Source organism: Epinephelus fuscoguttatus, linkage group LG5 (genome assembly GCF_011397635.1).
Source record: "Epinephelus fuscoguttatus linkage group LG5, E.fuscoguttatus.final_Chr_v1".
NCBI lineage: Eukaryota > Metazoa > Chordata > Actinopteri > Perciformes > Serranidae > Epinephelus > Epinephelus fuscoguttatus.
The window spans coordinates 34,936,442-34,958,467 of record NC_064756.1 but is presented as its reverse complement, the minus strand read 5'-3'; the positions used below and the strand labels follow the sequence as shown (position 1 = coordinate 34,958,467).

General features: G+C 39.7%; 1 protein-coding gene and 5 non-coding genes across 6 annotated transcripts in view; 3 read left to right on the top strand and 3 right to left on the bottom strand.

Annotated features, from left to right (window-relative positions):
- Positions 1-270: 270 nt before the first annotated feature.
- zgc:85932 (uncharacterized protein LOC405875 homolog) overlaps positions 271-22,026 on the bottom strand; it is a 29,360-nt gene continuing 7,604 nt past the window's right edge. Inside the window, 17 exon segments of the mRNA XM_049576390.1 lie at positions 271-404; positions 1,333-1,391; positions 1,688-1,804; positions 6,153-6,231; positions 6,622-6,690; positions 8,291-8,355; positions 9,571-9,631; positions 10,027-10,101; positions 13,680-13,725; positions 14,108-14,316; positions 14,608-14,765; positions 15,948-16,108; positions 16,795-16,869; positions 17,385-17,476; positions 19,391-19,462; positions 19,646-19,814; positions 21,652-21,785. Coding sequence (XP_049432347.1) covers positions 378-404; positions 1,333-1,391; positions 1,688-1,804; positions 6,153-6,231; positions 6,622-6,690; positions 8,291-8,355; positions 9,571-9,631; positions 10,027-10,101; positions 13,680-13,725; positions 14,108-14,316; positions 14,608-14,765; positions 15,948-16,108; positions 16,795-16,869; positions 17,385-17,476; positions 19,391-19,462; positions 19,646-19,814; positions 21,652-21,785 — 1,668 coding nt within the window. The 3' untranslated portion in view covers positions 271-377.
- trnak-uuu (transfer RNA lysine (anticodon UUU)) lies at positions 7,174-7,246 on the top strand. The gene has a single exon. It is a non-coding gene; the product is annotated as a tRNA-Lys (tRNA).
- Positions 7,907-7,979, bottom strand: trnak-uuu (transfer RNA lysine (anticodon UUU)). Its single transcript has one exon. It is a non-coding gene; the product is annotated as a tRNA-Lys (tRNA).
- On the top strand, positions 10,518-10,590 carry trnak-uuu (transfer RNA lysine (anticodon UUU)). The gene has a single exon. It is a non-coding gene; the product is annotated as a tRNA-Lys (tRNA).
- trnak-uuu (transfer RNA lysine (anticodon UUU)) lies at positions 11,378-11,450 on the top strand. The gene has a single exon. It is a non-coding gene; the product is annotated as a tRNA-Lys (tRNA).
- Positions 13,110-13,182, bottom strand: trnak-uuu (transfer RNA lysine (anticodon UUU)). The gene has a single exon. It is a non-coding gene; the product is annotated as a tRNA-Lys (tRNA).

Sequence of the window (22,026 nt, the reverse complement as noted above, 5' to 3'; positions counted from 1 at the left end):
CTCCGCCCAGCAAGTACTGTATGTCTGGAATGTAGTTCCGGCTGTGCATTTGGCTTCAGAACAACTCTGTCTCGTAGTATTACATTATTATTTCATAGCGTGGTGAATGTGTAAGCTACAAGTTGTCCACAAGAGCGTTTTGGAGTCATATGATGGTGTATTTGATTAGTTTTGAGGTAGAGAGGGACCTGTACCATTCACCTCCATTTCAGTGGGCACCTCTGCCCCACCGATCTCAGAACAGCACGCACTGACAATTAAAGGTAATGTACCTACTCATATGACTATAGGGATTACGGCAATAGGCAAATTTGCCAAAATGTCAAACTATCCCTTTAACGAAGCAAATCCTGAAGAATCCATCAGAGTGGACCAGGTCAGTTGTACATGGTCATGTGGAGCCACTGGAACCAATCAGAGAACAGAAAACATTTAGTTGAAACTCACCTTTAATGACGACCGTTAAATGTACTGTATGTAACCTTAAACGTGTATTAATAATTTCTTACTGCCAGTGGGTGAACAGGTTGTAATGTTACTGAAAACTGAGACCTTGCCTGCCTTTCTCAGTTGCCTGTGACAGCCTACAGACTGACTTCTATGTAAAGGACTTGAGTAAGGACAGATTTTCCAGACAAAAACCGAAGTATGTGACGTGCTGCAGTTACACGGATTAGACCCCTCTGTGGACCCAGGGGCTGGGGTTTAGCACTGGCTGAATTCAATACATACAGGGCTAACTGTTAGCCTCGCATGGCTAACAGTGTCGGTGTGGTTTGTTGGGACTGTTTAACAGCTCGGTGTTGGATTTTAGCCACTAGCCGGGCACACATTGACCTAATCTTTCACCGGGAAGGCAGTGGCTCCACCGATGGTCCTTCAGCGCTGCATCTAAGCAGTGTAAATGGCAGCTAAAGGGGAACAGACCTTGGCACAATCGCGTTGTCTTTCTTTAAAACTGTGAAAAATGTCCACACTGGCAACAGCTTGTTTGGCTCTCCTGTTAGCATGCTGTGCAAGCTCCTCTTCTTCTCTGCGTTTATTGTCACAGTCCATATAAGCAATTTGGCTTTGTGTTATCGCCTCTAACTATAATTTTATTTTCTGTATAATAATAATAATCGAAATTTCCCATTATTACCCGATACTCCGTCAGCCTGATGTACTGTATATTGTGCATCCCTGGTTAACAGAGAAAGAAAGAACCTGCCAAATGTAGATATGTCATTCATTTTTATAAAAATAAAATAAATAGCAAATGTATCACACCTGCTACCTTTATTTCTTTCAATTTTGATTCAAAGTATGTAAAGCAGAAAAAGAGGTTCATACCCGTTTGTAGTCGAGAGTTATTCGTCCCATACCCGCCATGTCATATGCTTGAAATACTTCTGCAAAACAGGATGAAGACAATGAACAATCAAGAAATATTTGAACTGTGATGGCAAATATTTTGTCCATCCTGTAAAACCAGGAGACTAGAGTCTACTTAAGATGTCTTACATTTGTTTTAGTTCTCTAAACTGATCGGCTGACTGGCTCTGATGTAAGCCAAAACAAACGTATGAAGTTTTTAAAATTGAAACCTGAGAGTTTGTTTTGGCACCAGATTTTGGTTTAACTGCAGCTCCTCTGTCATGAATATTGTCATAATGTGCTACCCCCCCTGTGGATGTCCCTTCCTTACGGATCATGCTCTCCAGTTTCATCAGCAGGTACAGGAAGCCGGGGTAACTGATGGTCATGTCCAGCTCTGTGTATCTCAGTCCGACCAGCTGCATTACCAAATCATCCACTACAATGCCTGGAGCAGAGACACACAAGACCAACAAACCCAGGTTAGAGTAAATCACTTCTTGATCTAATAATTTAATACGTCACTACATATAAGAGTAAATATAAAAGGTTACTTCCACAAGTATGACTGAACAAAGTTAAAAGGCAGAGAAGAGGTAAAGAGAGGTGGTTTGGCTCCCCCTGTTGGTCAGATAATTTTTCCTGACAGACGTGGACCCTGAACTTTAAATGGCTGTGTGTGTGTGTGTGTGTGTGTGTGTGTGTTGCATATGAACTGAGAGCATGGGTGGATCTACCGGGGTGCCACCCTAAGAGAAAGCCATGCCACCCCTGCTGCCACCCCAGTTGGCAGCAACGAATTCAAAGAAAAGTTATGGCCAATTTAACATTTATGAACGCGAATCTCCAATGTCCAACTGCTGTGAATGCAGCACGAGATAACGCCACAGCGGCAAGAGACTGCTTTGTTTGGAAAACTGAGTGGAGCCAGAGGGGTAGCCTATTCCAGAAAGCAGGTTTAGTGAAAACTCTGAGTATGTTAACCCTGAAATGAGGGAAACTCTGGGTTTTCAGTTCCAGAAAGAGAGGTAAATCAAACTCTGAGTCAATCACCATGGCAACTGAGTCTGTGAACCTAACCTGCTCGCTGGTTAGGTTTTTCTCTGTCTCCTCCCTCTTACACGCTGTTTCATTTCCTCATTCATTCAGTCCGTGTCAAAGCTTGTATGGAAGCGCGTTAATTAGCGGAGATTTACCGTCTGTCACAGTCTAAATCCTGCTGGATATTAGTTTGTTACTCAGGACTGTCTTAAGTTACTGAATTTATGCACATCAATCATTTCTTTGGACATTGGTTTTGTCTTTACATTCAAATATTACACAGCGAGAATTCATCCTCAGCTCAGAATCAAACCTCTGTCCTTTTTATATTTATTATTTTTTTATAACACTGCACAAGGATCAGGCTGTCAGTCTGTTAGAGCAGCTCCCAAATGTTTGTTGCACATAATGTGTAGGTCTAATTATTTAAATTTTAAAAATCGGTATGAAGCTTTAGACATGTAGTATCAATGACTAATGATCTCTGTCACTGATGTCACTGGTCGCACTGATGGAACATAATTCCTATAGCCTAATATTGGGGATTATATGTTCATATTTCTGAGTGAGCAATGGTGCAGCATTTCAGTGTCTTTAAATTTACTACATTTGTAGCTGAAATAAAGTCACTGAATGCTGTTGAGTCAAGATACAAATAGATGTGCAACATTTTAAAATCTACTGTATTTTAACCTCAACGTCTTTTCAAGTGCAAATCACCAAACATATTATTACTGGGTCAGACTGTGAGTTTACAGTCATGTCTTTATGTCTTTGATCTATAGCCTAGCCTATATGTTTTAAATCTTCCTATTTTTCAGTTGCTGGCTCCTGTGTTTTCCCCCATCAGATTAAATCTGAACAAATATATTATTATATATTATTAATATAATGTAATGTATCTACAGCCTGATACACAGTCAGATTCCACCACTTTATCTTCATTAAGGAAATGTAAGTCTGATAAATGATGAATAAACTTTTTTATTGACTTTATGGTTAACTTATTTACACTTTCCTTGCTCTGACTCAGGCTCTTTTTTTAAAGATAAACGTGCACCGTCTGCTACACATGCATTAATATCTCTATATCCACTGGATTAAAATGGAGCCGCTGTCTTTTATTTACCTGTTGCCATGGTGAATTGTGGAGTCGGAGCTCCATTGATGATGGCTTTTTATTGTCGGCTTAACTCAGAGTGAACATACTCAGAGTTGACTGAACTAACTCAAATCAGCTGTTCTGGAACCGGTAACTCAGAGTTTCCCATCTCAGGGTAAATCAACTCAGAGTTCAGGGTTAGACTCAGAGTCTGTTGAACCTCCTTCAACACTTATTCCTAATATGAACTGTTTCACATGAAACCTCAAATGCAAGATATTGATTGCATGAGATTAAGTTTGTCTGTATGAGTTTGTAAATGGCAGCCCGTGCCCTTATGTAGTGTGAACTACTATAAATTCAGTATATATACAGTACAGGCCAAAAGTTTGGACACACCTTCTCATTCAATGCATTTTCTTTATTTTCATGACTATTTACATTGTAGATTCTCACTGAAGGCATCAAAACTATGAATGAACACATGTGGAGTTATGTACTTAACAAAAAAAGGTGAAATAACTGAAAACATGTTTTATATTCTAGTTTCTTCAAAATAGCCACCCTTTGCTCTGATTACTGCTTTGCACACTCTTGGCATTCTCTCCATGAGCTTCAAGAGGTAGTCACCTGAAATGGTTTTCCAACAGTCTTGAAGGAGTTCCCAGAGGTGTTTAGCACTTGTTGGTTGCCTTCACTCTGCGGTCCAGCTCACCCCAAACCATCTCGATTGGGTTCAGGTCCGGTGACTGTGGAGGCCAGGTCATCTGCCGCAGCACTCCATCACTCTCCTTCTTGGTCAAATAGCCCTGACACAGCCTGGAGGTGTGTTTGGGGTCATTGTCCTGTTGAAAAATAAATGATCGTCCAACTAAACGCAAACCGGATGGGATGGCATGTCGCTGCAGGATGCTGTGGTAGCCATGCTGGTTCAGTGTGCCTTCAATTTTGAATAAATCCCCAACAGTGTCACCAGCAAAACACCCCCACACCATCACACCTCCTCCTCCATGCTTCACAGTGGGAACCAGGCATGTGGAATCCATCCGTTCACCTTTTCTGCATCTCACAAAGACACGGCGGTTGGAACCAAAGATCTCAAATTTGGACTCATCAGACCAAAGCACAGATTTCCACTGGTCTAATGTCCATTCCTTGTGTTTCTTGGCCCAAACAAATCTCTTCTGCTTGTTGCCTCTCCTTAGCAGTGGTTTCCTAGCAGCTATTTGACCATGAAGGCCTGATTCGCGCAGTCTCCTCTTAACAGTTGTTCTAGAGATGGGTCTGCTGCTAGAACTCTGTGTGGCATTCATCTGGTCTCTGATCTGAGCTGCTGTTAACTTGCCATTTCTGAGGCTGGTGACTTGGATGAACTTATCCTCAGAAGCAGAGGTGACTCTTGGTCTTCCTTTCCTGGGTCGGTCCTCATGTGTGCCAGTTTCATTGTAGCGCTTGATGGTTTTTATGACTCCACTTGGGGACACGTTAAAGTTTTTGCAATTTTCCGGACTGACTGACCTTCATTTCTTAAAGTAATGATGGCCACTCGTTTTTCTTTAGTTAGCTGATTGGTTCTTGCCATAATATGAATTTTAACAGTTGTCCAATAGGGCTGTCGGCTGTGTATTAACCTTCTGCACAACACAACTGATGGTCCCAACCCCATTGATAAAGCAAGAAATTCCACTAATTAACCCTGATAAGGCACACCTGTGAAGTGGAAACCATTTCAGGTGACTACCTCTTGAAGCTCATGGAGAGAATGCCAAGAGTGTGCAAAGCAGTAATCAACCGCCGTGTCTTTGTGAGACGCAGAAAAGGTGAACGGATGGATTCCACATGCCTGGTTCCCACTGTGAAGCATGGAGGAGGAGGTGTGATGGTGTGGGGGTGTTTTGCTGGTGACACTGTTGGGGATTTATTCAAAATTGAAGGCACAGTGAACCAGCATGGCTACCACAGCATCCTGCAGCGACATGCCATCCCATCCGGTTTGCGTTTAGTTGGACGATCATTTATTTTTCAACAGGACAATGACCCCAAACACACCTCCAGGCTGTGTAAGGGCTATTTGACCAAGAAGGAGAGTGATGGTGTGCTGCGGCAGATGACCTGGCCTCCACAGTCACCGGACCTGAACCCAATCGAGATGGTTTGGGGTGAGCTGGACCGCAGAGTGAAGGCAAAGGGGCCAACAAGTGCTAAACACCTCTGGGAACTCCTTCAAGACTGTTGGAAAACCATTTCAGGTGACTACCTCTTGAAGCTCATGGAGAGAATGCCAAGAGTGTGCAAAGCAGTAATCAGAGCAAAGGGTGGCTATTTTGAAGAAACTAGAATATAAAACATGTTTTCAGTTATTTCACCTTTTTTTGTTAAGTACATAACTCCACATGTGTTCATTCATAGTTTTGATGCCTTCAGTGAGAATCTACAATGTAAATAGCCATGAAAATAAAGAAAACGCATTGAATGAGAAGGTGTGTCCAAACTTTTGGCCTGTACTGTACATCTGACATATGTTGCCACCCCTCAAAAATTCCTGCCCCCCTCTTGCCACCTCATAAATATTTTTTATTTTTCTCCGCTCCTGACTGAGAAGTACTTCCAGTGTGAATGAACTATCTATTTATTGATGTGTCCTCAGTCCTACCTGCTGCGTTCAGAGCGGGGGCGACCTCTTTATACTCGAGGTGGTTTGTTTTGTTCTTGTCATACACCAGGAAGATATCCTGAGAAAAGATGGAACACAACTTACTGAATGCATGAAACACTGCATGTACTGACATAATGTCTGTGACAACAACTTATTCTTCCTTTACTAAATACATAAACTCAATTATGGACCAATTTCTGCAGCAACCTGACCTGTCCTGATGAACACAAGTCACAAGTCTTATGATGAAATAAAAACAAAGTATGCTACAAAATTTGAATTATATCTGTAATGCAAATTTAGCTCAATTATTTTTGCTTCACATGACAGATTTGTGACAATCTTTTGAGCAAAATAAGATTATTTTAGCCAGTATAATGAATCTAACTTATCCCTGCAACCCCCCTGAAATCTACACCTATGATGTCGCCAGTTTTATTCTTGTCACTGGTGTGTTGAATTTTACCGTCCACCTCCTGATCTTGTCCCACAGACTCTGGAACTCATCCCAGTTCAGCCGAGCGTTGCCGGTATTCTGAAGGAAACACTGAGGTCAAGGAAATGAACCGCACAAACATCAACAATCCAAATAACACGATACACTTGGTTATTAGTTTATTAGATACACCTAGCCAAAACAAATGCACTCTATGATGATCAATTTGTGTTGGAACTGTTTAAAGTGTTGACTCAGCTTTATTTTAGAGGCTGCAGTTTGTGTGTTGATTTGTGCTGCACTTCACAGAGAGGTCTTTCTGTTATGTAGTCCTCCCTTACTCACATAAAAAAGGGCTGGACAAAATAATAGTAACACCTGTTGGCCCTCTTTTGCAGAGTCACAGTAGTAACCAACATTTTAATCAAGTACGCACAGTGGTGGAAAGTACATTTACTGAAGTACTGCAGTTATGTCTATGTTTTAAAAATATTGATACCATGGCAGAAGTAGATTTGAAGACTACAGGAGAGTAACAGTAACATGATTCTTTCTTTTCACTGTTACACTAACATTGATAGGGCCTGGATAGCTCAGTCGGTAGAGCATCAGACTTTTAATCTGAGGGTCCAGGGTTCAAGTCCCTGTTCAGGCGAGAAAAGTTTTAAAGGAACAGTGTGTAAAATATGAAGTGATTTAGTGGCATCCAGTGGTGAGGACTACAGATTGCAACCACCTGAAACTTGTCCTAGTAAGAATTCCTTCATGGTTCGTCGTTCAGGAGGGTTTTACCTGGAGCTTAACTACCGCAGCATAGGTGGACTGAACAATTTGACATTCAAAAATCAGTGTTTTCCTGACACTGCTTGTCACAGAGGGGCTGTGAACCACAGTGGCTGATGCAAAAACCTGAATGGCCCCATTTAGAGCCAGTGTTTGGTTTGTCCGCTGTGGCCTACTGCAGAAACATGGTGTTGCAACATGGTGGACTTTATGGTTGAGGACTCGCTGTCAATCAGAATCAAAAGATTCTATTAAATGTCATTGTTGAGTCAACATTTAAACCTATCGACTGTGTTTCCCATCATACTCTGGGTCTTGCAGTTGGTGGAGAGAAAATGCAGCTGCATTGATCTTGTGAGGTTTTTATTGTCCACAACAGGTGGAGCACGTTGGAACCAAGTCCGGAAATCTGACTAACTGGCGTGCATTGAGGGGGAATCAGTGGTTCTAGATTCTGTGCAAACACGACTCTTTTTGTTCAAGACTGCTATCTGTTGTATGATGACTACTTCAATTATTTTAAAACTTGTCTCGCCTGAACAGGGACTTGAACCCTGGACCCTCAGATTAAAAGTCTGATGCTCTACCGACTGAGCTATCCAGGCTCTGACTGAACAAGAAATCGTAAGAAACAAGAATCACAATCTACCAATCACGTGCAGTCTTTAAAAGATATTTCCCTCTGTGCACAGTATCACTATTTTTACACCATTTTCAGCTCCAGCTTTAACATGATACTGATCTCATTATTTTTCTTTACCTGTTCTTTCATTCACTCTCATGGTCCAGTGATCTGTCTGCTAATACCGAAACTTGAATGTTTTTCAATCTACTGTGTGTGCCTGTTCAGACACAATAGGTAGATAACAGAGAGGCAGATATAGTAAACTGACATGATATTGCTTTGTAAGGATACATCCATGAGGACCACCAGGCTCTTGCAGTGCTCCAGAGCCAAGTACTTCTCACTGCCGGCCAACACTGGGCAAAACAAGTACAATCATTAGTGGACATTTTAACATGCATACATTGCATACACAAGAAGAGTGAGAAACTTTATTAAAGCATGAGGCAGAGATTGTTTTTCTAGGTTTGAATACTGTCGTTATCATGGCTGTGGTGGGGTCGGCATCTCCACTCCAATCAGTGTCATGAATTTTGATTTTGTTATGTTAATGACCCTCACATAGCCTGTTTCAGTAGAGGTGGGTGTGGGTCCCTGGGACAGACAATGAACCAAAAAATCCGCAGTACATCCCCCTCCCAGTTTCTCCCAATGTCTCCACCACCTTTACAGCACAATGCTGTACTAAATCCTTCACACTCTTGATGCCCTCCCTGTTAAAAAGCATCTGAGAACACAACATGACTTGATGAGAAGAAATCTAGTTTTTTCTTTTATTTTGATTCCCTCTAGATGGAGACAGAGAGAGCAGAAACTATTGAGGTCGACTGGCTGACTGACTATTTAGTGTGGTGATGTATGGTAAAAATAATGATCTGATGTAAAGTTCTACATACATTTATGCACTACAGTAATCAAAACAAAATCTGGGGAGATAATTCAGTTGGTCATCATGCTCATCATTCTGTTTTATATTTCTAATATTTTATTCACTCACCTTAACATCTGTACTATTTAATGTTTTATGTAATTCTCTTCTATACTTGCATGTTTCTGTCTTTATGCATCTTGTAGTTGCATTGTTGGAGGGAACCTGAAAACAACTACTGCTACGGCTGCTCTGCTGTAATTGTTGTGCATATACGTATACTTGAAACTTGAAGGACTTTGAGAAGCAGGTTTTTGTTTTTTTTTTAGATTATTTTTTTGGGCTTTTGCCTTTAATGAACAGGACAGAGTGAAATGGGGTGAGAGCGAGAGCGGGGGGTGACACGCAGCAAATGGTTGCAAGCCAGAGTCGAACCTGCGACCGCTGCAGCGAGGCATCGCCTCTGTACATTTTGTAGTAGTTAGATGTTTGTGGTATAACTTGATTCCAGATAAACACCCACCAAACATGTAACCACTGGAGGCATTATTTTGTTTTGTTGTTCCTGTGAGAATCCTTCAAGGATGACAGTTAACTTGTTCCCACTATCATTAAAGGAATTATAAAAAAATCAATGGGAGGAAACAAGACTGAACTAGTCTATTGATCCACCCACTAAAGCAGTAAGAGAGACGGCACTAACCTCCTCCCTGTAAGGCTTCAGTCAGCAGGTTGTGGAGGTGCACTGGTTTGCAATGGTTTTTCTGATGACACAAAGCAGGAAACAGTCACAACACAAGATATCAGGGTCAGTGCCACACACAGAGACACTCCTCTTCATACATTAGTCTGCCAAAAAAGTTATCACTCTTCACGACTCTGTCTGTCTGAAATATGCAGGTCGTGCAACAAACTGACAACCACTTGTTGCTCTACTAACAGCAGTGGGCAGTGTGGTGACATGACTGCAATGGAAGGGGGAAGGGAGAGTGCAACATCTAGTGGCTAATGTTATCAGTAGCACTTTTAATTATTGTGATAGTCTGAAGAGTGTGGGAACAAATGTGTATTCCAGTGTTGAAAACATCCATGTGGCATCTTTAAAGTAGGCTTCAGTTCAAACCTGCTTGTACAGCAGCTCTATGTAAGCAAGTCTTACCTTGTTGCAGTGCTTCTTGAACAGATGTCTGATGGTTGCAAGTGAAGGAAGAGCAGCCCGGTGAGGGTATGTAAGCTGCAGGAAGAAAATACAGAGACTCAATTCTCAACTTCCACAAACAGATGCCTAATATAAAATACTTTATCCATATATTGAGCATTGCAGTTTTTTTTAACATGCATCTTGCAAAAAAAAGTTGTGTCACAGAGAAATAAACTAGATTAATCCTCTGGGTGTTTTACATTTATCCACCAATTAACAAAGCCCAGTGCATGCTGGAGCCTGTCACCAGGGCTTTTAACAGCTCAGCTATCACAGGGCCAACTTTTTTGCTTTCTTGATACATTATCAATGTCAATTTCAGAGAACCAAGCATGTGTGCAACACCACAAGAGGTTTTTAAACATCAGTATGTTTTCAAAATATGACGTCTTCAGTTTTGAAGACAATGCGAGAATTTTTTCTTCTTACTGTAAGTACGCTTAAGAAGAGCCTGGATAGCTCAGTCGGTAGAGCATCAGACTTTTAATCTGAGGGTCCAGGGTTCAAGTCCCTGTTCAGGCGAGAAAAGTTTTAAAGAACTTGAAGTGGACAAATATGACAGGAAAATCAGTTCAACACAATCACTGCATGCTGAGTAAATGTGTGTCCACTGTGATCACGACTTGAAAGTTAGGTATAGTTAAATAAATTAGCAACCTCCTTTCCTTAAGTGGTCTGTGGATGTAAACCAGTGTCCCACAATGCAATGCAATGCAAACATGAGACAGAGGAGCCACTAACCCTGCATTCATGTGATTTCAGAATAAGCAGAAAAATAACTTCCTGAGTGTTAAAAATGATGTGAACACCCCTTCAAGTCAGAACAACGACTCTGAAATTCAGTGAAAAACCATGAGTTGCAGAGTTACACTGTATATACAGAAACACGGTGTACAAAAGTAAATGTTCGGTTGGTGGTTATAAACTTTATATGAACTTACATATTTAGCTTACGTGTAATTTGAAGTAACTGTAGAGAGACCTTTATTAGTTAAAAAAAAATATTAATTAGCATTAGTCAAGTAAAGCATATTTTCTTTGTTTTAGAAGGTGTACAGGTGCAGCAACAAGTCTAAGAAAAGCCAATACCTCACTTTAATCACCTGCTGAATGTTTGTACTGTTTTGGATTCAAGTTCCAAACTTAAAACTCCCCCTCCTGACTTATTGATCAAAGTTAAAAGAAGCAAAATGTCTTATAAAATATTGATACCCTGGTAAAGTTTTGACAGAGGCAGAGGTTTGAAGACTGTAGGAGAGTAACTGTCTACTGTGGTTCTTTGATCTTACTGCGATATACTATAAGAAGAGCCTGGATAGCTCAGTCGGTAGAGCATCAGACTTTTAATCTGAGGGTCCAGGGTTCAAGTCCCTGTTCAGGCAAGAAGAGTTTTAAGTCAATGGAAGCAGACAGCAAGACAGGAAAATCATTCAGTAGCTAATAGTCCTGAACAATGAGGGCCACACAGGATCAAACACTACTGATTTCTGCACAATGCGTGCTAGCCGGTCAGATTTGTGTCCGAACTTGTCCCAACTCACTCCACTTATCGTGGCCACAAGCTTAATGTAGCAGCAATTTCTCTCCAGACCCAGGGGGGGGTTTACAGTGTTACCAGAATACTTGTTGCTGATAGTGACGTTTAGTAGTCAAAGAGACTGAATACATTCATATCACAGCTCTTGAACTTTACAGTCTATTGTGTATTAACATTGGACTGTTTTAATGTAGCAACACCAAGACTTGTGGTAAGTAAGATGTGAGGATTCTTAAAATGACATCTGTACAGATGTGAAGCCCTGACTATATCTGACTGATCTTTAAAGAAAGCTGTTGTCTTGTGTTTCTTTCCTCTGTGTTTGACTATATATGTCATAAATTCATTTGTGTGCGTGATGGTGACAGGTCTGCTCAGCTGATTTACATACAGCAGCAAACTGATATGATGCTGATTTACATGAGAATTCCTGTAAAATGGAGGCTGAACCATGAACACACTTGCAGATCTCCTGTGAGGCATTTCATTAGCCTACTCTGGTATAATTAAAACAACTGGAGACTGTAAACAAACTGATATACGTGTCTGATAACATTTCATCAAAGAGGAATCAGATCTAACAGGGTGTGAGTGTTTCAGTGACTTCCTGTACAGCCTGAAGGTTGCAGGAAACTGTCCAACTTGACCGGCTCTCACCGCCCCCTGCTGCTGCCGCCTGATCTCGTCCACTTTTGCAGCAAGGTGCAGTTTTTATGATTTTTTTGTTGTTTTACCTTTTTACTTCTTTGCCACCACTTCTTCTTTATCTTTTGCAACTGTGAGTTATATTTTCTTTGTGCATTGCATTATGGGACAATAGTGTACTACTATTACTCTACGTAATACTTGGACATAACATGGAACTGAGGCACAAATGGTAACTGTGGTGTAGTTCACTTATGTGACTGAGGTAAACTATGTGCTCAGTGACTGAACCTCTGCAGCAGCTAATACACATCTTTCCTGTTGTGATCAGCTCCAAGGAAACTTACAACTCATCCTGCCTGAACACGGACTTAACCCTGGACCCTCAGGTCAAAAGTCTGATGCTCTACTAATAGAGCTATCCAGGCTCTATTTGCAACTATTCACAGCAAGAGAAATGAACCACTGTGTAGAGTTACTCCCTTAATTGTCTCCTTCACAGTATCTTTTATGGAGGAAAGTCTTTTCAGCCTATTGCATCAGCAATCTCATCCTTTCAGTCACTACCCAAAGCTCATGACCATAGGTGAGGGTCAGAACCTAACCTAATTCAAGAGCTTTGACTTCCAGCTCACCTCTTTCTGTGACTCAACAGTCTGACACATTGTCTACATCACTACTGATGCTTTCATGTTGCATTTTAACTTCACTTGCAAACAACACCCCATCTGTGTACTGTGTATAACCATGAACTGTTTGACATGTAGAAGTGTTTGAGGTACGTAATTGAAATCATATTATAGCTGATGAATGATTTTCCTGTCATTGATCACCACTTCAAGTGTCTTAAAACTAGGCTCGCCTGAACAGGGACTTGAACCCTGGACCCTCAGATTAAAAGTCTGATGCTCTACCGACTGAGCTATCCAGGCTCTGAGAACACTTATCAACAATAAGAAAGAAGAATTGCACAGTACTTTTTTTTTATTTTTATTTTTTTTATGCTCCTACAATCATGTGTGAATTAATAAAAAAGTTTTGAAACCATCAACAGAACATTTACTTTGATATGCCATGTTTCTGCATATATAACTCAGCAACTCGTGTACTAACATTTTTGCCAGCGTGTTTCCATGAATATTCTCAGTCAGGAACTTAATTTTTGATTATTGTGACTACAAGTGAACGCAGGGTTAGTGGCTCCTCTATTTCGAGTTTGCATTGCATTGTGGGACAAAAGTTTACATCCACAGACCACTTCAATGTGAGTTGCTAACATATTTGACTATTTTACCAGCTGAACCCTGACTGAACTATCCAGGCTTTACTGGGACTCTCTCACATCATAACTTGTCTGACTTGTAGGTTCAGCATTGATGGATTTAGTTTTAGCCCTGCCTGCTTATTCCGTAGCTGATTTAACTCCTACCTCTTTTCCTGAAGAGATGTCATGTGGCGATGGTTTGCTGGCTGGACTGGAAAAAAAAAAACATGAAAACATATTAGAATCATAATCACAAGTCCTCACAGTTTTATCATCATGGTGTAAATGACCATGAATCACACTGTTCCTCTGTGACACTGATGACTGTACTAAAAAATTGGATAAAACTGGAGGTGTTGAATTTGCTCGGTCCAGCACAGGCTGTGTACACTTAATTCTGTCAAGTTAGACAGTTTCGTATTTTGATTTTATTCTGAATACAGCATGCCATCATAAGCTTATCTCATCTGCAGATTGGAGGACATTGTTTTGCCTCTTTACCTTTCTGCACTTGAAACACACAGTTTGACGGTGCTTGGTTGGTAATTTTTACTTCATAAACTCTCTCTGCAACAGACTGATGCTTGACTCACATGGCAGTGTTACCCGGCTCTGTCAGCACCCGCAGGAGAAATGCTCCCTGCTGATTGGCCTTGCAGGTTGAAGGGATGATGATGTAGTGGCCTGGTGGAAGGGAGCCGCGAAGGACGACCTCTCGACGTGAGGAGTATTGGGAGGTGCAGAGGACTGGTTGGAGCACACTCAAGTCCTCAGGTGACAGGTATGTTGTATTAGGATTGGCCTGGAGTGACAACACACACACTTTTAATACAACAAACTAATGAGCCACAAAATCAAACTTAACTTCCTGCAACTATATTTGTTTCCCAACTGCTGCTCTAAAATGTAGTGGAGTATAAATTAAAAAGTACTTAGCTACTACCCACTATTGTCTCTGAGATAGTTGGATCTTGTTTGGTTTTAGTCTGCATCAGTAGGTGAGTATTTTGATCATTTATTAATAAATAACTGCCATCTCGTGTCTTACTGTGTGTGTGTGTGTGTGTGTGTGTGTGTGTGTGTGTGTGTGTACCAGGTATATATCCAGGGCTATGGACAGGTCAACACCCCTGAGTCTCTGGTGTTTCTGCAACAGAGCCAAAATAAAGGAGCAGGTCTTCTGAGACTCGTCTGCGCCACTGTCCACCTCCGACAGGGTGAAGTAGAACTGAGGGTTCTGCCAGAACAAACCTGGAACCAAACACACACTCTCTATCAGTACTACATCTTACTGCATTTTTTTTTACCAGGAGCCAAATTATCCGCAGAGGTCTCTTCCTCTTCAAAACAAATGGACCAGGTGATTAAAACTGAAATAAAGCAGTTTCACACTAAAACTCAGTGTTTCTCCGACACTGTTCAGCTCATCGGGCTGCTAGTCCAGCACCAGCTAATGTGTGATCCTCTTTTTTCTCTAATAACTCTAGATCAAGATGTTTAGGGGGGTTTTATTGAGAGATGAGTTTTACGCAAACGTCTCTTCCTCTCAGAAACAAACTGGTAAAATCACTGAATAAAGCAGTTTCACATTTAAAAAAAAATGTTTCTCTGATGCTGCTCATTGCAGAGGGGCTGCTAAAACATGAATAGCCCTATGTAGAGCCAGTGTTTGTTTTTTTCCACTCTACTGTAGAAACACGATGGTGCAACATGGCCAACTCCATGGAGGAGTACTTGCTCCCTATGTAGATATAGATGGCTCATTCTAAGGTAAGGAAAACACAACAGTTCTTATTTCCAGGTGATTATAAACTAAAGAAAACATACTTATCATATTCCGTTTCTGCCAGTATATCCCCCTAAACCCTACACACTGGACCTTTACAGAATAAACCTCCTGGAACATCTTTTCTATGTTGAAACTGACCTGACAGCATTCTCCATTGACAGCTTTTTATGCAGTTGCTGGGACTGCCAACAAAAACACATTTCTTTTTGGAACACCTACTGAGTGTTGCAGAGATGAAATACACTGCACTGTGGCACCCCTTTGGCACTGTTGTTAAAGACAGGCAGAAATAAACTTGATGTGTTGACAGCTAATCCTGATGCAGAACGGATCATTGACACTGTACAAACAGACCTCAGCAGGCAGCATGACTCCAGTATTCTTATGTTAACCCAGCAAACATTAGTTGGACAGAGACATCATGTATTTGGCCAGAAACGGTCCCTGCCCTTACACACATCATGTGCAACAAACCATCAAGTACAGTCCCTTATTCAAATATGACAATCAAAACATCTCTACTTAAGGTTCTCCCTTCAGTAAATAATGATCACCGTTTGAGAGTTAATGGTCCAAACACAAGTTACCATACACAGAACAATAAAAAAAACACACGTTTGATCATGTATCATCATGTATCTTACGCCCTGAGGGAGGACCCCCTGCTGAGATGCGTGGCACCCAGTTCCCATGATGCATTGTGCAGCACCACGGCAGCACGCTGGACCCCTGATCACTGAGACCGTCAGTCAGGTGACACACCTCCATCAACTCAAAGTGCTGTCGGAAGTCTGACACCGACATCCTGATGGAGAGAGAAACTGGTGAGTTCACTTACAGGCCAGTCTGCCCGAATATACAGAGGCCCAGAGAGCTCAACACACTGCTAATAGAGAAACACAAATATTTTTTTTTATTTATTTAGAAAATCAGGACAATGCATATTAATGAACATTCACAGCAGTACACGTACATATGCCAGAGTATAGCCCGGGGCTAATTTCCATCTGGAGTCCTTTAGGCATGCTGCAAGTTTTATTTTGTTCCTCCTGTAGTGCTTTGATATGCTCGTCCCATATTACAGGTTCTGAGACATTATAGCCAGCTAATGTAATGTTAGCCTGTTTCACAGTTACATGTGTGTATTTTGTCTGATTATTTGAATTGGCAGGCTCATGATAAACTAAAGGCTGATGCCAGGTTAGGTTCAGCAGTGTGCATTAATTTTTAGTGTCCCCTGGGAAACATTTTGATTGTGTTTTTACTTGTTTGCACAGCACATTGTACTCTCAGGGCTGCCGTACAAATATCTGGTTTATATCAAGTTCCATTCTGCAAGACCAGTTTTAGTTTTTGAAACTGTTCACATGGTCATTTAAATTGTTGGAAAAAAAAGTCTCATCAACTTCTATGTTTACTGAAGGCGGACATTAGGAGTCAGAGTCAGCAGTGATGTATGTCACAGAGGGACATTCAGACGCACAAACTCACCAGAACTCTCCGTCCTCCCGTCTGACTACACCCAGTCTTTTTTGCTCCTCGATGCTCACTGTGTTCCACTCTGGACTGCACACAGAGAGACACACAGACACATAAACAAAGAGAGAAGACTTTTATATTTTTGCCCCCTAAAAAGTGTAAAATATGTTTTTCCAAATGTTATCACTGATTCAGGAAAACAACATAGTCTTGATTACCTTATTTAATAGTGCTTTTAATATTCATCCCTATATTTATGCACTAATTTATGTTTTCTCTGTATATATATATATATATATATATATATATATATATGTATGTATATGTATATATATACACACATATATATATACATATATATGTATATATATGTGTGTGTGTATATATATATATATATATATATATATATATATTTGTAAGAGCACTGTAATGTTGTGCACATGGCGATATATTTACTTTAACACAAGAGAGACTGAGAGAGGAAGACACATGCAAATGCATGAATAATTTAAATTTGTAAATTCTTTTTATCTTCCAAGTTGACTTCTTTTATATTTTCATTCATCAGTTATAAAATAAATTGAAAACCTGTGTGTACCGACCCTTTCAAGTCACTCCAGGGCCCCTCCCACTCAGTGTCGCCCCAGGGATTTAGGATTCGGATCAGTTCCTGGGTGCCGTTTGCCGTCTTCACCTGGCATAGGAAAGAAACAGACAGAAAGAAAAGGTTAGAGCAGTAGTAAGGACAGGCCATGATGAATGTCTTCAAATCCTCCATTTAAATCTAGGCCCTTACAATAAAATATATTTTAAGAGGTTTTAATATTCTGAGGGCCAAGATGAATCCATCTTCCGTGTTAAAGGTGAACAAATCATCTACTGACTACATCTTACAAGTTGCAATTGTTATTACTGATTCAAGTATTATGGTTTACTGCAAGTTTACGTGTAGTTTGTACAGTTGTGCTATCATACCCCATTAGGAGTCATTGATCGACTGCTGGTGGTACAATCAATGTCAAACACTGTACTGTCTTTTTATGAAATTACCTTCAAGTGTATTAAATAGTGGAAAACTATGATATAATATTTTATGTAGGCTTTATCACTGTCGTGTCAATACTTTGTCATAAAAATGCCATAAAAATGTCATAGTATAATATCTCATAAAAATGTTGTAATATGTCGTAAAAATGCCACAGTATATCTCATAAAATATGTCATAATGTAATATGTCGTAAAATGTCGTAGTAAAAGATCTCCTAAAAAGTCATAAAAATATGTCATAGTGTAATATCTCATAAAAATGTCATAGTAAAATATCTCGTAAAAAAATCACATAAATTGTCATAAAAATGTCATAGTATAATATCTCATACAAATGTCATAAAAATGTCAAGAAATGTTAAAGTAAAATATCCTAGTAAAGTAGTAGTAGTAGTAATAGTAAAATGTCATAAAATTGTCTTGTAAAAAAAGTCATAAAAACGTCATAGTAAAATATCTCATAAAAATGTCATCATTTAATATCTCATTTAAAAAGTCACAAAAATGTTATAGTCTTATATATCTTAAAAGTCTCATAAAAATGTCATAAAAATGTTGTAGTAAAGTATCTTATAAAAAATGTCATAAAAATGTCATAGTAAAATATCTCATAAAAATGTCATAAAAATGTCAAGAAATGTAAAAGTAAAATATCCTAGTAAAATAGTAGTAGTAGTAATAGTAAAATGTCATAAAAACATCATAGTAAAACATCTCAAAAATGTCATCATTTAATATCTCATTAAAAAAGTCACAAAAATGTTATAGTCTTATATATCTTCAAAGTCTCATAAAAATGTTGCAGTAAAGTATCTCATAAAAAAATGTCATAAAAATGTCTCGTAAAATATCTCATAAAAATGTCACAAAAATGTTATAGTCTAATATCTCTTGAAAGTCTCATAAGAATTTCATAAAAATGTCGCACTAAAAATATTTCATAAAAAATATCTAAAAAAAATGTTGTAGTAACAATATCTGATATAAAATCTCATAAATATGTCATAATAAAATATTTTGTAAAAATATCATAGTATAATATTTCATAAAAATGTCATGGTATAATATGTCGCAAAAATGTCATCATGTAATATCTAATGAAAAACGTCACAAAAATGTTATAGTCTAATATCTCTTAAAAAATAAAAAAAAACCTCATCAAAATGCCGTAGTAAAATATTTCATTAAAAAATCTCATAAAATAGTCATAGTAAAATATCTCATAAAATGCCATAGTATAAATCTCATGTAAAAAGTCACAAAGTGTTGTGGTATAATATCTCATAAAAAATCATAAAAATATCATGGTAAATATCAAATAAAAATGTCATATAAAAAGTCCAAGTTTGTCATAAAAGTCATAGTGTGTGCACTTTTCCTGTGCAGCCCTTAATCATAAGCTGGCTCCCTAAAATGTCACTCAGTCATCAAACATTTGAAACATCTGATCCAAGATTTAATTTCAAAAGCTCTTAAATGGTCAGTCTAGCTGTTATGTGTCTACAAATTTATCACAGAAATGTGTAAACTATGTAACCTGTCAATAGGCATCTCTATTTACCTTCTCTATTGCAGTCAGAGAGTAGGCGTGTTTGTACATGATCCCCATTTCATTCTTTTTTTCCAAAGAACCCTGGAGGAAAAAAACATCCACCCACAGTCAGGACAGAAGGAAAAGGTATAACACTTAGGTGACTCATCTCATACAAGTAAACTTTCAATAGGAACATGTTCTATGACATGTTCTGCGATTTAAACTAGACCTAACAAGTCCGTTCCCCCACATGTCACGCCACCGCGATCCTCCTCACTGTACCTGGCAGTTGGCACAGTTGATGAGTGCTCCTTTAGCCAGCTGGTTTCTGAGGAAGGACGACAGGTTTCTCTTTGTGCCAACGCTATAAACCTCAGTCACCCCACCCGTCATATCAACCATGGCTTCATGAGGATAGCCCATGTCCAGAGCTCTGTAGCCACCTTTCACCCTAGGGAGAAAAGACACGAGGAGGATTAACACATCAGACAGATTCCAGACAGATAAAAAGCTGAACAAACAAGGTCTTGTCAGAGAAATTAATTTCCTTTAAAAAAAAACGTGACAGGTAAATAAATGAACAAATAAAGAGATTTTCAGTTTTAGAAATCAGAAAATCTATTTCAGTATTTAGGATGTTCTTTCCAGTATGTTTGTGTGGTCCCATACATTTTATTCCACAAACATGGAGGCAGACTGACTGAGGGAGACCTGTGAAAGTTTTCAATTTAGCTGGACAGACAAAACAACTGCACAGTGTGTACAAAAGGTTCCACAGACAACATGTTTCCATGTTTGTTATTCTGGTTGAGGATATTTCTGGTGCTACCTGTAACTGGATGAAGCAACAATAATTATTTTTAAAAAGCCACTAATTACAGACTTTTTGCAAAGGAGCATAACATGAACATGAAATGTCAGTAACAGGCAGACTACATCTCTGCCCTACCAGCTGTAATGTTCAGTGCACTCAACGTGACAGTATCGAGCCAAACAGTCAGCATCCTGATAAATTTGCTTCCTTAAGTTCATTCTGAGGGTGATGTCGCCCTCATTGCACACATGCATGCTCGCTCACACACCCACAGACATTATGCTCATTTTCAGGTTCATACTTGTGTCTTAAGGTTTCTGCTGGAACATGTTTACATGTTTTAATGGTCCCTCTCACTGTCTGTGCCAACACATTCTCTCTCCCATCTCACCAAGTACTGATGCTTGGTCATTGACCTGTCACATCAAAATATGATGCTCTAAGTACCTTCCTGTATGTGTTCTGGATATTCAGGGACCGTGTGAATTTCTACTTGTTAAATGCATACAGTCTTTTTCAAACTTAAATTTGGAATTTAGTTTGAACACTTTGTTTTTTAGGTTTACTTCCTTTTAGAAAAAAACTTCAAATAAGTATGTTTGTCACTGACATGATGTAACATGATGTGACATATGTTGCATAATATCGCATAGCATTCTAAGCATACTAGCGCACTAGGTAGTTATTAAAATAACTTGAATGACTTTTGGTTTCACAGAGGAAACAAACAGACGTCTCCTGGGTGAAAATCTGGGGTTTGTTTGACCCATTCACTTCTACTTCCTCTCACCCTATGCACACTTTTAGCTCTTTTTACCACCATACTTGGCCGAAACATCAGAAAAGGCCACCGCATCTCATACAGTTGCTAAAGGGTGCCTCTGTGCGTTGGTGTCTGATGCCAAGGTCACTGAATAAGCATCTGTATTTGACACGTTAGGAAAGCAACCGGGTGTTCTGTGCTGGAACACCTGTATTCGCCCTCTGTCTGAGATGGTTCTATTTAACGTCTCTTAAAGCCCCCTTCAGAAAGGGCCCAGTCTGCTCTGATTGGTCAGTGTTTCCAGGTCTTCCATATCTCAGCATCTTTGCAATGTCATTGCAGCTGGAGATGTACTTTTATGGAGAATAGCTACAATTTCTACTGCTGAAAATCACCAATAAAAGCTTCTAAACACACCCAGACATGCTCCAGCAGGAATATGATCCGAAATCAGGTAGAAATTTACAACATCGGCAACAAGTTTACATGTTTCTAACAAGAAAAAATCCTCTTACAAGCCAGGGCCTGATAGTGGTGCAAGGCGAAAGTCAAAGGGTCCACACAAAAACATCAGAAGCACTTTTGATGAGTTGCTGATTGTAAAAAGTGTCCCAGTTCATGGGATGTGATTACCCTCACATTACCTCAGCAGTTAGATCTAAGTAAGATAATGATTTTCACTGACGTGCACACTGATGCACAGGGACTCACTTGGCGTAGGCCTTCTCCAGCAGGGAGCTCCAGAACTCATGTCTGTCCGGGGAGCTGAGATAGATCAGTTTGTTGTTCCGAGTTGGCAACAAGTCGTCTATCCTCACCTCCTCCCACTGACCATACTGCCAGAACTGCAGAGAGAGAGAGAGAGAGAGAGAGAGAGAGAGAGAGAGAGAGAGAGAGAGGGCGGTGTCATTTTGTTACAATGCCAGTGTAACAAAATGACATCAACTTTTACAATGGCCATAAAAAGTCAGCATGATAGTTTCAAACATTTTCCAGAATCTGCTATCATGCAGAAATTGTTATCTAGATGAAAATTCCATTGTTGTCAACACAAAGACAGACCAAGACAAGAAAGATTTGAAGTTC